Raw genomic sequence first — 14,583 nt, 5'->3', positions numbered from 1 at the left:
AAGAAAAATGGAAGTAGAACCCCTTGGCACAGGCACCATCTCGATCACACATCAGTGAAGATGACTACCTATTTCAACCAGCAGTAGTTTGTTGTGACAAGGGTCCCTGAAAAGGGAATTGGCATAGACCAAAATTAGACAAAGTACTCATGTTGAATCATGTCTAAAACGGACTAGTCAATTGCAATGTTCCCTCTAATGTTTTCCATTCATGTGCGGAATGAATTTTGTTATGTGCACGAATTATCGAGGTAATGTGCGGATGTGCGTCACCAGTAGAAACAAAAAAACCTAGATATAATACACATATTTTTTAAAAGTTACCAAAGGAATAATTACTTCAGCCAGGACAGGTTAGGCATTTTAGAACTCACTACTCAAAGAATTAAATTTAAGCATAAGAGAAATAAAAATTATGAAATGCAGACAAATCAAAAAATTCAAACAGCATGTTGGAAGAATAAAATTACAGAAAATATATGTGCATTGCAGGAAATATCAAGTAGTAACATCACCACCAAAGTCTGTGTTGGGAGGTGAGTGTGAAAGATTATGTGTGTGAGACAGATACACACACACACACCCACACAGTGTGAGAGACAGACACGTGTTGCCTCTAAATACGTTCACAGCCTGGCAAGACTCCCCAGAGGACAGCATCTGCCCTGGGGAATCCTTCAGGTAATCAATATTGCTAACTCTCACGCTATATGGTGCTTTTCCTTAAAGCCCCAGTGTGTATACTTGGGCACAGAAGTATGTATAACAGCATGCCCTTGAAAAAAGAAGAACAGGAGTACTTGTGGCACCTTAGAGACTAACAAATTTATTAGAGCATAAGCTTTCGTGGACTACAGCCCACTTCTTCGGATGCATATAGAATGGAACATATAATGAGGAGATATATATACACACATACAGAGAGCATAAACAGGTGGGAGTTGTCTTACCAACTCTGAGAGGCCAATTAATTAAGAGAAAAAAAAAAAAAAAACTTTTGAAGTGATAATCAAGCTAGCCGAGTACAGACAGTGTGATAAGAAGTGTGAGAGTACTTACAAGGGGAGATAGTCAACGTTTGTAATGGCTCAGCCATTCCCAGTCCTTATTCAAACCGGAGTTGATTGTGTCTAGTTTGCATATCAATTCTAGCTCTGCAGTCTCTCTTTGGAGTCTGTTTTTGAAGTTTTTCTGTTGTAATATAGCCACCCGCAGGTCTGTCACTGAATGACCAGACAGGTTAAAGTGTTCTCCCACTGGTTTTTGAGTATTTTGATTCCTGATGTCAGATTTGTGTCCATTAATTCTTTTGCGTAGAGACTGTCCGGTTTGGCCAATGTACATGGCAGAGGGGCATTGCTGGCACATGATGGCATATATCACATTGGTAGATGTGCAGGTGAACGAGCCCCTGATGGTATGGCTGATGTGATTAGGTCCTATGATGATGTCACTTGAATAGATATGTGGACAGAGTTGGCATCGGGGTTTGTTACAAGGATAGGTTCCTGGGTTAGTGGTTTTGTTCAGTGATGTGTGGTTGTTGGTGAGTATTTGCTTTAGGTTGGGGGGTTGTCTGTAAGCGAGGACAGGTCTGTCTCCCAAGATCTGTGAGAGTAAAGGATCATCTTTCAGGATAGGTTGTAGATCTCTGATGATGCGCTGGAGAGGTTTTAGTTGGGGGCTGAAGGTGACAGCTAGTGGTGTTCTGTTATTTTCTTTGTTGGGCCTGTCTTGTAGGAGGTGACTTCTGGGTACTCGCCTGGCTCTGTCAATCTGTTTTTTCACTTCAGCAGGTGGGTATTGTAGTTTTAAGAATGCTTGATAGAGATCTTGTAGGTGCTTGTCTCTATCCGAGGGATTGGAGCAAATGCGGTTATATCTTAGAGCTTGGCTGTAGACAATGGATCGTGTGGTGTGTCCTGGATGGAAGCTGGAGGCATGTAAGTAAGTGTAGCGGTCAGTAGGTTTCCGGTATAGGGTGGTATTGATGTGACCATCGCTTATTAGCACAGTAGTGTCCAGGAAATGGACCGCTTGTGTGGATTGATCTAGGCTGAGGTTGATGGTGGGATGGAAATTATTAAAATCATGGTGAAATTCCTCAAGGGCTTCTTTTCCATGGGTCCAGATGATGAAGATGTTGAGTTCTGGGAGAAGTGGAGTGGCTTCCTCCCATGCTGACTAGTCAGGGGACTAAAAGTATCTGTACGCCCAAAGTGTGGAGTCCTGGCTAACAGCTCTGACATGGAGCTGTGCACTGATAGAGAAGTCCTGGGCAACATGGATCCAGGATGGAAGAACACATCTCCCAGACCACATTCCTCACTGAAACCCCCACTCCCTCCCCCCTATTCTACAGAGGACCCAGCCCTCTCTCGCCACCACAGGCAGCTCCTCTGTGGAAGTTACTGTTACTTTAGTGTTTACACATCAATTTACAGTGTTATGACTCTATATTCACAATGGAAAAAAAGACAGAAACTCAGGGATTGTTTTAATTAAAGCGCAGTATTTCAGATGATGGCAAAATGCAGCCCAAATGGTGGAGACTCACTAAAATCCTGAGCGCTACTGTTTCTTTTCAGCCCTATGATTTGCTACTGTACGTTGCCCTTTTAAGTAGATTGGCACTCACAGCAGACAGCAGCAGCAGCCACCAGCAGGCTCCCTCAGTCCTACTCCTAAGCCCTGTCACTCCCCCCTCTCCTGGCTCGGCAGAGATGGGGTATGGGGTGGGGGGAGAGGGACACCCTGACATCAGCACCCTCCTTCCCCCCCACACTGCAAGCAAGTGGGAGGCTCCCGGGAGCAGCTCCAAGACAGAGGGCAGGAGCAGCACGACAGTGGGCAGAGGCACACTTGAAGTGCGCAGCACTTGATAGCTTGTTGTGCAGCCGCCTAGCCATGTAGCTTAGAGGGAACTTAGGGTAGGGCCTCTCTCTTTCATATAACAAGGCTCTTACAAGCATCCAAAAGGTCTCTGATAACAGTGAGGACACCTCGGGCCTTTGTCTAGAAAAAGATAGTGGCTCAGACTCTGCTTCCTCTTCTGAAAAGGGCACAGAGCTCTAGAGAATGGAGGGCCTCTCGAGTCCTTCAAGTATGAAGTGCCTCATCCGTCCTTAAACTGAAAAGGTCAAGACCTTCAAAAGGTAAGTCCCTGATCACAGTTTGGACTTCTTTTGGGAATCCAGCCAACTGTAACAGTGATCTGTGGATAGTTAATACCGCTGAAGCTATAGATCTAGCCGCAGGATCAGAATAATCTAAATGATGCTTGAAGAGCTGTCTTTGGCACGAAGTGCACCCTTCTATGGCCAAATTACTTAGCTCTTTCTTAATATCATGCAGGAGTTTTTTGTTCAGCTGCATAACCCTGTTCTTCTGGAGAAAATTGTACTTGGCCATCAGAGCTTGATAATTGCTTATCTGCATCTGAGGGCTAGCTAAAGAATATACTTTCCTGACAAGCAGGTCCATTTTCTTGGGTTCTTTCTTCCTGGGAGTCAACTGGGGGGGGGGGGGGGGGGAGCACATTGTTTGGATATTTGTGAGTACTTGTAACCATAAGAGACAGTGGGATTAGATGTGCAAAGAAATATTCAAACTTTTTGGGAAGTACTTGACATTTGTGATCTGTTTTCTTAGATGTTGCCACAACTGAGGCAGGGGGTTGCCAGAGTTCTTTAGTAGCAGCGAGTATTACCTTATTGAATGGTAAGGCCAAGTGGCCCTGAGATTGAGAATCCTCTTGAACCATCTCAAGAGGAATTTCTAAAAAGCCTTGGCCTTCCTCTTAAGCAAGTCTTGAAAAGCACTGAAATCTATCGTAGCAGACGATGACAGAAGAGGAGGTTACTCACCCTGTGCAGTAACTGACGTTCTTCGAGATGAGTGTCCCTGTGGGTGCTCCACTCCAGGTGTTGGTGCGTCCCTGAGCAAAGGCGCAGGGACGCACCAACACCTGGAGTGGAGCACCCACAGGGACATCTCTCGAAGAAGAACAACTGCTTCATCCAGAGATTAAGAGGATACTGCAAGCAGAAGGGGCTGAAAGTTATATTCCTCCAAAGGCTCCCCTTCATCCTCTCCAAAATGAGGACCCTGTTCAACCTCTTGCATGATAGGTTGATCTGCAGAATGTACAGTCTTGGCTGGTTCCTTATGAAGGGGTTGATTCCTTCATCTTAACTTAGAAGAGTCAGGACCTGGAAATTGCTGTGGGTTCAATCCTTCCCAGTAAGGTCACAACTATGTCCCATAATGATAAGGCCTGGAATATCAAAGTAGTGGAAACAATGAAGTTTGAGTCCTGTCAGAAGCTGGGACCTCTGAAGAGAAAGTTTCCTTCTCACCTCCCTTTCCAGGATTATATTTGGAGAATGAGGATAAAACAGAGAAGTACTCCTACTGTCACGAGAGGAGGAGTCAGAATAGTAGAACTTCTCCATAGAATCCCTGTATCTCCTAAGAGACAGCCATTGGTACCAGTGATGAAGGTCAAAGAGGATCTTCATGTCTAGTACCTTTAGTTTCTGTACTGGAACCATCTTCGAACCCATAGAAAGCAGAGAAAAGTCCATTAGAGGAGACTCCAGTTCTGGAGTGATCATTAAGTCCACTGGAGCTATAAAAGGTCACTGAAAAATAACAAGTATCAGAGGGGTAGCCGTGTTAGTCTGAATCTGTAAAAAGCAACAGAGGGTCCTGTGGCACCTTTGAGACTAACAGAAGTATTGGGAGCATAAGCTTTCGTGGGTAAGAACCTAAGTGAGGTTCTTACCCACGAAAGCTTATGCTCCCAATACTTCTGTTAGTCTCAAAGGTGCCACAGGACCCTCTGTTGCTTTTTGAAAAACAACAGGGACTGGTACCAATGTAATCAGCACCAAGCTTGCTGGTACTGAAGTGGCTGACACAGCTGGAAGCACAGTTCCGAGGAACCAGTGATAGATGGTTCTGCAGCCAATAGTTACAATGAGCTGATAGGGACAGTAGAAGATCGCTAGTGTGATTGTGAGGTAGAGAAACAAACTCTTGAAGGGTCTGGTGGTATACTGTGCCAGTTTGATTTGAAGGAAATCAACTTGGAAGCCTCAGTGTAATATAATCTGGATTTTTTTTTTCTTTGTTGGTACTGGAGACTTTGACCAACACAAAGTATCTCTGCCTTCAGCAGGTGGGATTTTTCTGACTGACCTGAGAAGGAAAAAGGATAAGCCCAGAATGTTTCAGAGCAGCATGAGGTCTTTGGAGGCTTGTCTTCACTGAAGACTTAACTTGAGCTCAACCGTGAGTTTTTCCCATAGCACTCTTCAAGTGCACACAGCCACACACTTCTATCAGTGCTACACAGCATAATAGCCACCATTCCCTGAGCTACAGAGCAGACAAAGAGGTAGGTTTTAATGTGTATTGTTATCTTGAGGTAACTGCAGTGCAGTTGAGCAGCCACAACAGTTGGGACACAATGGTCCTCCAATCCCTTCCCATAAACCCCCCAACTGGAAGTAGACTATCAATCTGCCTCTGCTCAGCATCCATCTTGCAGTTTGCCTGCTGGCAATTTCTCTAGCTTTACACATCTCTACTGTTTCATACAACACAACAATGCCCATTAACAAGCCCTTGTACCAGTGTATAACCATCAGAGTGGGCAGACAAGTTGTCTTACAACATCTGTGAATGCAAACAGAGGCACAGTAAATTGTGGTGCTATAAATCTTAGGATAAGTACTCAGACAGCTTTATTGCCTGGCGCAGCCAGATACAGTACCAGTATGGATGCAGGTGAGGACAACATTATAATGTGGTCATGATATTCTGGGTTAGGCTATCACCAGTTAACTTACCCAGTAATTGCTTCAGTGTATGCTAAGCATGGGGGTAAGGCATAGCCTTGGATGCAGAAGACTAGTTAACACCTAGAGTGGTTTCCCTGGTAGCCAGGGAACTGATAGACAATGGCTTTAATGGAATAGCATTCTCTAGAGAAGGAACTTCAGAGTCTGATATGTTCCTTCTAGATTTCTCTGTGAAGAAAACTTTCAGACAGGCATCATAAGCTCTTTGAGTATGCTTTGAAAATGACATGCAAAATGCATATTTGTCAGTTATGTGAGACTCCCTCAAGCAGAATAAACATTTTGCATGAGCATCGCTTGCAGGCATGGGTGAGTCACAAGCTAGGCAGATTTTAAAACCCGGGGACCAAGACTCAGCCATGTGTGAATCATGGTATCAAGGGAAAAACAAAAAAGTTATTTTTGTGTGTGTTTTGTGGGGAGGGGGGGGGTTCTTTTGGCCAATGGGCTCTAACAACTTGAACTTTTAGAACTACTAAGAATAATCCTAACTACCTATAAAACTACTAATATCTGTGATGTACGGAGAAGCAGAAGGACTCTATGTTGCTCCAACTCACTGCCTTGGCAGGGAGAAGGAAACCGAGTGGTACTTGGGGCTGTTCTGTCCTTTATATACTCAGGGTGGGGCACAGACTTCTATTGTCACTGCTGGGTTAAAAGATTCCAGACTCTCACTCAAGGGGTGCGGACACCTACAGTGGAACCCATGTGGACAAAAGCTCGAAGAACAGAAGGTGCCATTTCTACAGAGTTACTTTTCAAAGTAGAACCACTTTAAGATGTCTGGTTATCTGCTGTCATATTTCTTAGGGTTCAAGAAAACCCCAAGAGAGTTCTAAGCATTTTAATAGAATATGGTTTCCTAAATAAATCAACTGTACAATGATTGTGATATCAGCAGAAACTTGATCTCACCACCCAGTACTGAGCTGCCCATAACTACCTTCATAACATTCTAAACTTAAGACATCTACAAGCAATTTTCCTAAATGCCAGATTTCTAATAAAGCCCTACTAAAAGAAATACATAAATAAAGTTAAATTTATACACATTTTAAAAACTCTTGTGATTACATAAAAGACAAAGAAAACAATACAGGAAACAGTGCCCCTCTTCCCTATAAGTAATTAAGATATTAAATAGCATTGTTTTTTGACCTTTGTGGAATCTCCCATACATTACTGGCAGGGAAACCGAACTCCTGAACTCTTTTATAGTATTTATTCTATCCTAGTGTTTCATGGACATCTTCTCCCTGTCAGAATGCATGGACCAATTTCCTCCCTCTTCCCATTCACAACTGTTTCTATGCAAAAATATTAGAAAATGTATTTTTAGTTTTTTTTTAACATAACTGGAAACAAGAAGAGCCAGCATCACATGATCAGACATCTCTCCAGAGACCCTGAGCAAGTGTTCCAGGAACCACCATTTGGGAACCTTTGGAATAGATGACCAACTTTAGATTCTATGGTACAATCTCCATTCCCAACCGCCCCTGCCCATTTGGCTATTGTGTCAAATAGGGGTGCAATCTATTTATAGTTAGCAAACCAATTTTGTACACATGACAGAATATTCTCATCCAAACAACAAGATTGTAATTCTTCTCTTGGGGCTCTTTAGAGACCCAATTAAAAGCTTTTAGAAAGGTTCAACATTTTCCTATAACAAGCAAAATTAGTTTTAAAAAGGGACTCAAGATAAATATTAACTGCACCCTTAGCTGTGTTGTCATCACCATTTTAGATGATCTAAACTAGACTTTAAGGGTATGGCTACACAGCGAAGAAAACCCAACGGCTGGCCTATGCCAGCTGACTCAGGCTGCAAGGCTGCCTCGTTGCAGTGTAGACTTCTGGGCTCGAGGTGGAGCCCGGGCACTAGAACCCTGTGGGGGTGTCTTGCTCTGTGTCTGTGTCTCTCTCTGTCTGTGTCCCCCAAGCTCGGGCTCCAGCTCGAGCCTAGAAGTCTACACAGCAATGAAACAGCCCCACAGCCCGAACCCTGCAAACCTGAGTTGGCTGGCACAGGCCAGTCGTGGATGTCCAGTTGCTGTGTAGACATACCCTACATTGTCTTTTCACCATTTCTGCTCTTTGTCCAAGCTGAGTAGAAATGCAAAAGGTAAAACCTGGACTAATGTCAGTTTTACTTTTGTTTATATAGTCTCCTACACACTGTAATTCACAAGTAGAGCCCTGCTCACGACTGTTTCTTAAATCCCGCTCCCACCCTGCAATATCCACTCCCATTCCCACATTGTTTCTTGTATTTGTATCCCACTCCCACCCACACAAACTTTCGATCCCACAAGACAGAGTTTCCCCCACGTGTTCTCTCTGTCTCTCTCTCTCTCTCTCTCTCATATATATTATATAAAAAATATGGAATTCAGACAATTTTTTTACCACTAAAGGAATAAAACTAATCTTGCTTAAACCATGTAAAAAAATACTTTAACTCCTGTTATGGAAATCAAACCTCTTTCGATCCCTTGCTTAAATTTAAGTATTATAACCTTTATTTAAAAAAAGAAAAACTTGCTTTACATTGCTGAAATTCTATTTATGACAAACTGACAACAGATTTAGTGTTTTCCCGCAAATTGCCACAATATGTTTTTTTTGCCCACCCAATCCTCCCTGCAATAAAGTACATTTTACCCACTCCTGCTATTATGGCAGCAGGTCCTGCAGGACCCACAGAATCTCAGTCCCGCTACAGGGCTCTATTCACAAGCACTAGTTTGATTTTGATTCATAATACAGCAGGGGAACACTTATACTCACAAAAAAAAAAAAATTATGTTATGTAGTTTTTGTAAAACACCACACTATTTAGTCATATTTAAACTATATCACAAGTGAGCCTTAAAAAAAAAAAAAAAAAAAAAAAACAAACAAACAAACAAAAACACACTACTCTTTTATTACATACCATTGCAAATGTGTTGGTCCCAATTAAGTACCTTACCTGTGAATTATTCCCTTTCCATGCAAGTACTCTAATGCTGATACAATTTCAGCAGTATAAAACCTGGTACAGGTCTCATCAAATGAGCCAATTTTGCGAATGTATTTTAGAAGCTCTCCATTTTTGGCATAGCTAAGTCCAAAATCTGAATATCAAGTTAAGGATCATCATTACAACATTTTAAAACATCAAACTCAAACTTATTTTTATTTTAGTCCTCAAAATAAGATTGAATGAGAACTATGGAAGGAATAGAAAGCCTAATTCCAAAACTGTCTTAGTCCTAATCCAAGCCAACATTTTTTGACACTGCTCTCCATTTTTATATGGTACTTTAGATGCTTAAATCCTCTGTTTTGAGACATGGTTAATTACATGTCTAAATCATTTAAATAATTGATTAAAACTTTACCTATAGCTATTAGCTCCTGCAAAAAATAGAGACCCAGTTATGGCCAGGCTGAAAATTTGCCCTAAGGGTCATACCATCTGACTGCCATTTGGAGAGTTAGACAAAATGCACTGGTTTCAGTCCAGTTTGTAGTGAGCAGGTGTCCACATTACAAAAAGAGACTAGTACATCCTGCCTACTGTTGGTAGCCTCAGTAAGTATATCATGAAGGATAAAATGAGCCCTGGAAGGAGACTAGATCTATCCTTTCATCCCTAGAAAGCACCACTACAGAGCAGAAAGCTCAGAAGGAAGTTTGCCATAGCCTGGTATTGTAACTATTCTATGAATAAAAAGGGGACCTCAGACTCCAGCCCTCTGAAGAGAGAATACTTACCAACATAAAATTAACTTGAAATAAACAAACCTTTAAGAATGGTTGGAGAGAGATGCCATGGGGAATAAAGACTACACGTTCCTGTTGGGACACAGAGGATCTCCTCTTCACACTGTAACCAATGACCAGTCAGGTCTCTTGCACAGTAATTCTAAGAACTGCTACTAAAAGGCCCAAGCAGAACCTCTTCAATGCCTTAGCCCCATTATTCAGATTACTCTACATGCCATTTTAGATGAGAGAAGCTTAACAACTCTGATGATTTAATGGACACAAATTACTGAATATAAGAAAGGAACATGGCCAAGCCTTTTTTTAAAATTCAGTTTTTGTTTTACCGCCTGTATCAAAAGCAAAATATTGTAAGAAAACAAATTTTAAATAAATCAACTTAAACACAATCTTTTCTCCTATTAATTTTGACACTGCTAATACGGTTAATACTGAGTTTTCCCTGTTCATCTCTTATAAAGTACAGATATAGTCAGTTTAATTTTTTAATTTATATTATAGTATTAATGATGTTAGTAGAGTTCAGGATAGAGTTGCCAGGTGCCCGGTTTTCAACAGGAAAGTCAGGTTGAAAAGAACACTGGGCAGTGTCTAGTCAGATATACTGACCAGACACCAAAAGTCCAGTTAACGTCGGGGAGGAGTGTCATCAACTCACACCTGCCCCTGCACAGCCAGGGCTGCCTCCTATCTGCAGGCAGACTTCTCATCCGATTGCAGCAGCTCCTGTCCCTGTCCTGTCCTGGCCCTGGTCAGGGGAGTGAGGTGGAGATGATCCAGCCAGGAGAGGGAGATTGCGGGGCCTTGGGAGAGAGGCAGAGTAGGGGATGGGACAAGACCTGGGGGGGTGGGGGGGAAGAGGTAGAGCAGGGAGTGGGACCTCAGAGTCCGGTTTTCAGCCAATAGGAAGTTGGCAACCCTAGGTTTGTTATTTCTGTTCTGCCTCTTGGTAGTTTTGCAGCAGAACACAATATGGTAGCTCCTATATAAAAAAAAAGTGACTAGAAAAATAGTTTCTTGGAAAAACACTACTGGCTTAAAAATATTTTAAAATATATGGTTTCTGCCATGTGATGATCATTTAAAGGGACATGAAATTTTGGGTGTAGGTTATATTACCATGTCTATTTAAACTGGCATGTATAAATAGTGTTACATAAACTTGAGACCTCCTGTTTGAAAATACTTGACATATTTGTGGTTTAATATCTACTCAAGAATTCAAGTAGCTATTTCAATAATGATTAGATGCTAAAGAGTTTATCACCCCAAAGAAAATGCTGCTCAGTTTCTTTCCATGTTTTTCTTATTCCAGTAAAGATCTATAGGATTTAATGAAATAATTCACTTGCTACTTTCAAACACTTCGTAATAAATATTTAATTCAAAAAGGATACACAGCTTTTCATCATCCTGAAATGTGAAGTAGAGTTTCACAAAGAAAGGGTGATCCAGATGGGACATTACATCTCTCTCTCTGGTCACATAGGGGACCTTATTTTCTTTTATGATATGACGTTTTTCTAGAATTTTAACTTGAAGACGAAGAAGAACAATGAAAATGCAGAGGACTTGAGCCCAAACAAGGCATGTTGTAAACTAAGTAGTTTTGCAAACTGATTGGTTAGATAACATTGACACTCTAAAAAATGTCAAACGTCCCTGATTAATAGTTGCTCCCACTCTTCCATCATTAGAGGGGAAGGAGATAACAGAATAATTTAAAGTGATTATAGTTAAAGATACCTATTTCAATGTTATGCCTAAAACATTTAACTTGAAGGAATCATTACTTACTGGCATATTCTCTGGAAGTTGCCAATTCTCGGGCCAAGACAACCTGGTTTAGGGGGAAAAAACCCACAATGTAACTGGTTCATTAAAAAGATATACAAGGATGCCACCTTGGTCTTCATTCCCAGTCACAGTTTGAATTTTGTATTAACCTCAATCCCTATGCCAATAGATGTTTAATGAACCCCTTGCCATAGACATTCCACATCATCAAATCAGCAAATCAATTAAGCATGTTCTTAAGTCCCATTGAAGTCAATGTATTTAAAGTTTAGTACACGCTTAAGTCTTTTGCTGAACGAGGGCCTCTAACACCACCAGGTAATCAATAAACTAGATTTTATTCTCCTCTTCAGGAAATCATAAGGGTTACAACATAATATGCTACACTAAATCATTGAGGATCTTTCTACAAGAAGACATGCATCTCTGCTGTGAGTTTCAGGCAAATTTAGCAAAATTATTTCCTGAAGTTATTTTTCTTTCTATATGCTCTTAAATAAATAAATAAATAAATAAAAAGACTGCTATTGTATGTTTCCATGTCCTGCATAGTGTCCTTGAGCACTTTAATCAATTTATCCAGAAGATTAAGAGTTAGAAGCAGCAGAAAGGCTTTCAATGTAGCCTACAATTTGACAAAATAAAACAGTTCACTGATGAAAAAGGGTGGAAGAGTTCCAAACAGCAGTGGTGAAGGGGGTGAGGGGGTTGGGAGGAGAAGAGGCTTTCAAGACAATGGTTTCAAATTTTTTAAAAGAAAAAAAGTTTCAGAAGGAATGTGTTAGTGGAATGCAAGTGAATTTACAGTCTGTATGGAATAAGTAGTTTCATAATAGGGGAGTTTTGATCAGATACACACAAAACACAACAGCTGAATGCACAGTGTCTCCTTGCCTGAATACAAGCAAGAAGGTCTCTGCTACATTAGGGTTACCATACGTCCGGATTTTCCCAGACATGTCTGGCTTTTTGGGCCTCAAATCCCCGTCCGGGGGGAAATCCCAAAAAGCCAGACATGTCCGGGAAAATCGGGAGATGCAGGGCCGTCGGTGCTGGGCCGGGGGCCGGGCCGTCGGTGCTGGGGCGGGCCAGGGGTGCTGGGGTGGGGACTAGCCCGGGGCCGGCACCCCAGGGCCCGAGCCGACCCAGGCTGGAGACGCTGGGGGGGCCAGACTGGGCCGTGCCTCCTCCCTCCACCCTCCCCCTTACCTGCTTCAGGCTTCCCGCGAATCAAGTGTTCGCGGGAAGCAGGGGAGGGGGCGGAGACTTTGGGGAAGGGGTGGAGTTGGGGTGTGGGCGGGGCTGGGGCCCCGTGGAGTGTCCTCTTTTTGGACACTCAAAATATGGTAACCCTAAGCTACATCAGATTATCTAGAATATTCCAGTAACTAGTTTTCATATTCGGCTTCTAACAATGCATTAGGAAGAATATAAATCTATACTTAGTTCTCACATAATCTACACCAAATTATTTTCTATCGTCATACCATGCTTGTTTATATGCCAATTTTTTTTAAATTAGAGTAGAATACTCCAACATCTTAATTTACTTCAAATAGGTACTATTAAGTATTATACTTTAAGGCTAACGGTTTTACACCCCCTGAATAGGTTTATGTAAACAGAGTTACACTGCTCCAGAAGTGGGCATTTTGTTGAAAGTTTACTTCTCAATAAAAACTGTAGGAGGGATGTTCACTTTTCTATTATCTGAGTGTAAGAGGTCTGAAGTTGACAGAAGCAGATGAGAAGTCAGATTAGAAACAGTCAAGGTTTAAAAATTATGCATTTATAAAAAAAATTTCAAATATATAACAATCTTTAAAACATGTAGCCCTCAGGCTACAATATTTATTATCAGATGTGGTCAGAAAGAGGGGTGTTTTGTTTCTTTTTTTTTTTTTTTTTTTTGCAAAATTTCTTCCCCTTTAATTGAAATCCTTACAGTGGCATCATGTTTTGAGGTGCATTAAGTTCTTACAATGGCATAAACCTCTAACTCAGTTCAAATCCTTCAGACCAGATTAAAGTAAATCTTAAATATTTAAAAGAGCATAAGAAACTCCACCACCTTATGGCACCATAAGCGCTTAAGCCACTAAACACACACACTGGGACATAATGTCTTCTGAAAACTTAAAATTCAAGTATTTAAGGCAGAAGGGTGCTTTTTATGTGAACTGAAGGGTGGATGCACAAAGTGGATCAGCATGCATAAACACCATATCTTGAAGTGTAAACTTAATGACCTTTTCTACTGCACACTGAAAACTGGCCCTCGTTAACACTCAATTATTCAACCATTGTTTTTTTCCAAACTTGGTTGAGGATAAATTTCTCAATGACTATTTATATGCCAAATTTGAAGTTTCAAAGCTCACCCAAGGAGTTTCCGTAGGAACTAAAGGGAAGTAACTTTATAAGAACCAAAAATGGACAATGTGTTGCTTCAGTCTCACAAAACTGAAATTATGAGCATGTGAACATCTATTGGTCTGCACTTATGGCCTGACCAGAATGTCGAAGGCAGCGATGGATGCAGTATAAGAATGTAAGTAAATAGGCTGTCAAACTATTTCCATTGTAACAGCCAGTACTAGGCTTCTGCAATAATTGAGTTACTGAGCAATATGCTTAAATACTGTCAGAAGTGATCTTTATTCAAATATAAAAGGAAAGGAAAAAAAAAAAAATCAAAGAACAAAATGTTACTCATTATCGTTACTAATGCATAAAGAGAATCCTGATCGAGGAAGTCATACAGTAACTCCTCACTTAACGTTGTCCCGGTTAACATTGTTACGTTGCTGATCTATTAGGGAACAAGCTCATTTAAAGATGTGCAATGCTCCCTTATAACATGGTTTGGCAGCTGCCTGCTTTGTCCACTGCCTGCAGGATTCTCTGGAAGAGCAGCCCTTACTTGTGGGGATTAGAATCGGGGGGCCAGCAGCCTCCCCTCCCCCCATCAGCTCCCCTAAATTCCCTGTAAGGTATGTGCTTGGCAGCTGCCCAGCAGCAGTTTAGCTGTCCCTCCCCCCGCTGCCATGCTGCTCCTGCCCTGCCCTCTGCCTTGGAGCTGCTCCCAGGAGCTTCCTGCTTGCTGGGGGAGGGGGAGAGAGAGGTGCTGATATCAGAA

At 41.7% G+C, this 14,583-nt stretch overlaps 1 protein-coding gene across 5 annotated transcripts in view; it reads right to left on the bottom strand.

The window, feature by feature from the left end:
- The window catches only part of LOC128844166 (3-phosphoinositide-dependent protein kinase 1), a 136,146-nt gene that overhangs the window by 84,764 nt on the left and 36,799 nt on the right, over positions 1-14,583 (bottom strand). For all 5 annotated transcript variants that reach the window (XM_054041631.1, XM_054041632.1, XM_054041636.1 and 2 more), the window contains exons 3-5: positions 11,445-11,487; positions 11,045-11,182; positions 8,848-8,992 (exon numbers count right to left, since the gene is read on the bottom strand). In XM_054041631.1, the coding sequence (XP_053897606.1) occupies positions 8,848-8,992; positions 11,045-11,182; positions 11,445-11,487 (326 nt within the window). The remainder of the gene's footprint in view (positions 1-8,847; positions 8,993-11,044; positions 11,183-11,444; positions 11,488-14,583) is intronic.

The sequence above is a fragment of the Malaclemys terrapin genome, chromosome 10, assembly GCF_027887155.1.
Source record: "Malaclemys terrapin pileata isolate rMalTer1 chromosome 10, rMalTer1.hap1, whole genome shotgun sequence".
In the NCBI taxonomy this organism is placed as follows: domain Eukaryota; kingdom Metazoa; phylum Chordata; order Testudines; family Emydidae; genus Malaclemys; species Malaclemys terrapin.
Note: the sequence above shows the minus strand (reverse complement) of the source record. Positions and strands in the feature narration are given on the sequence as shown.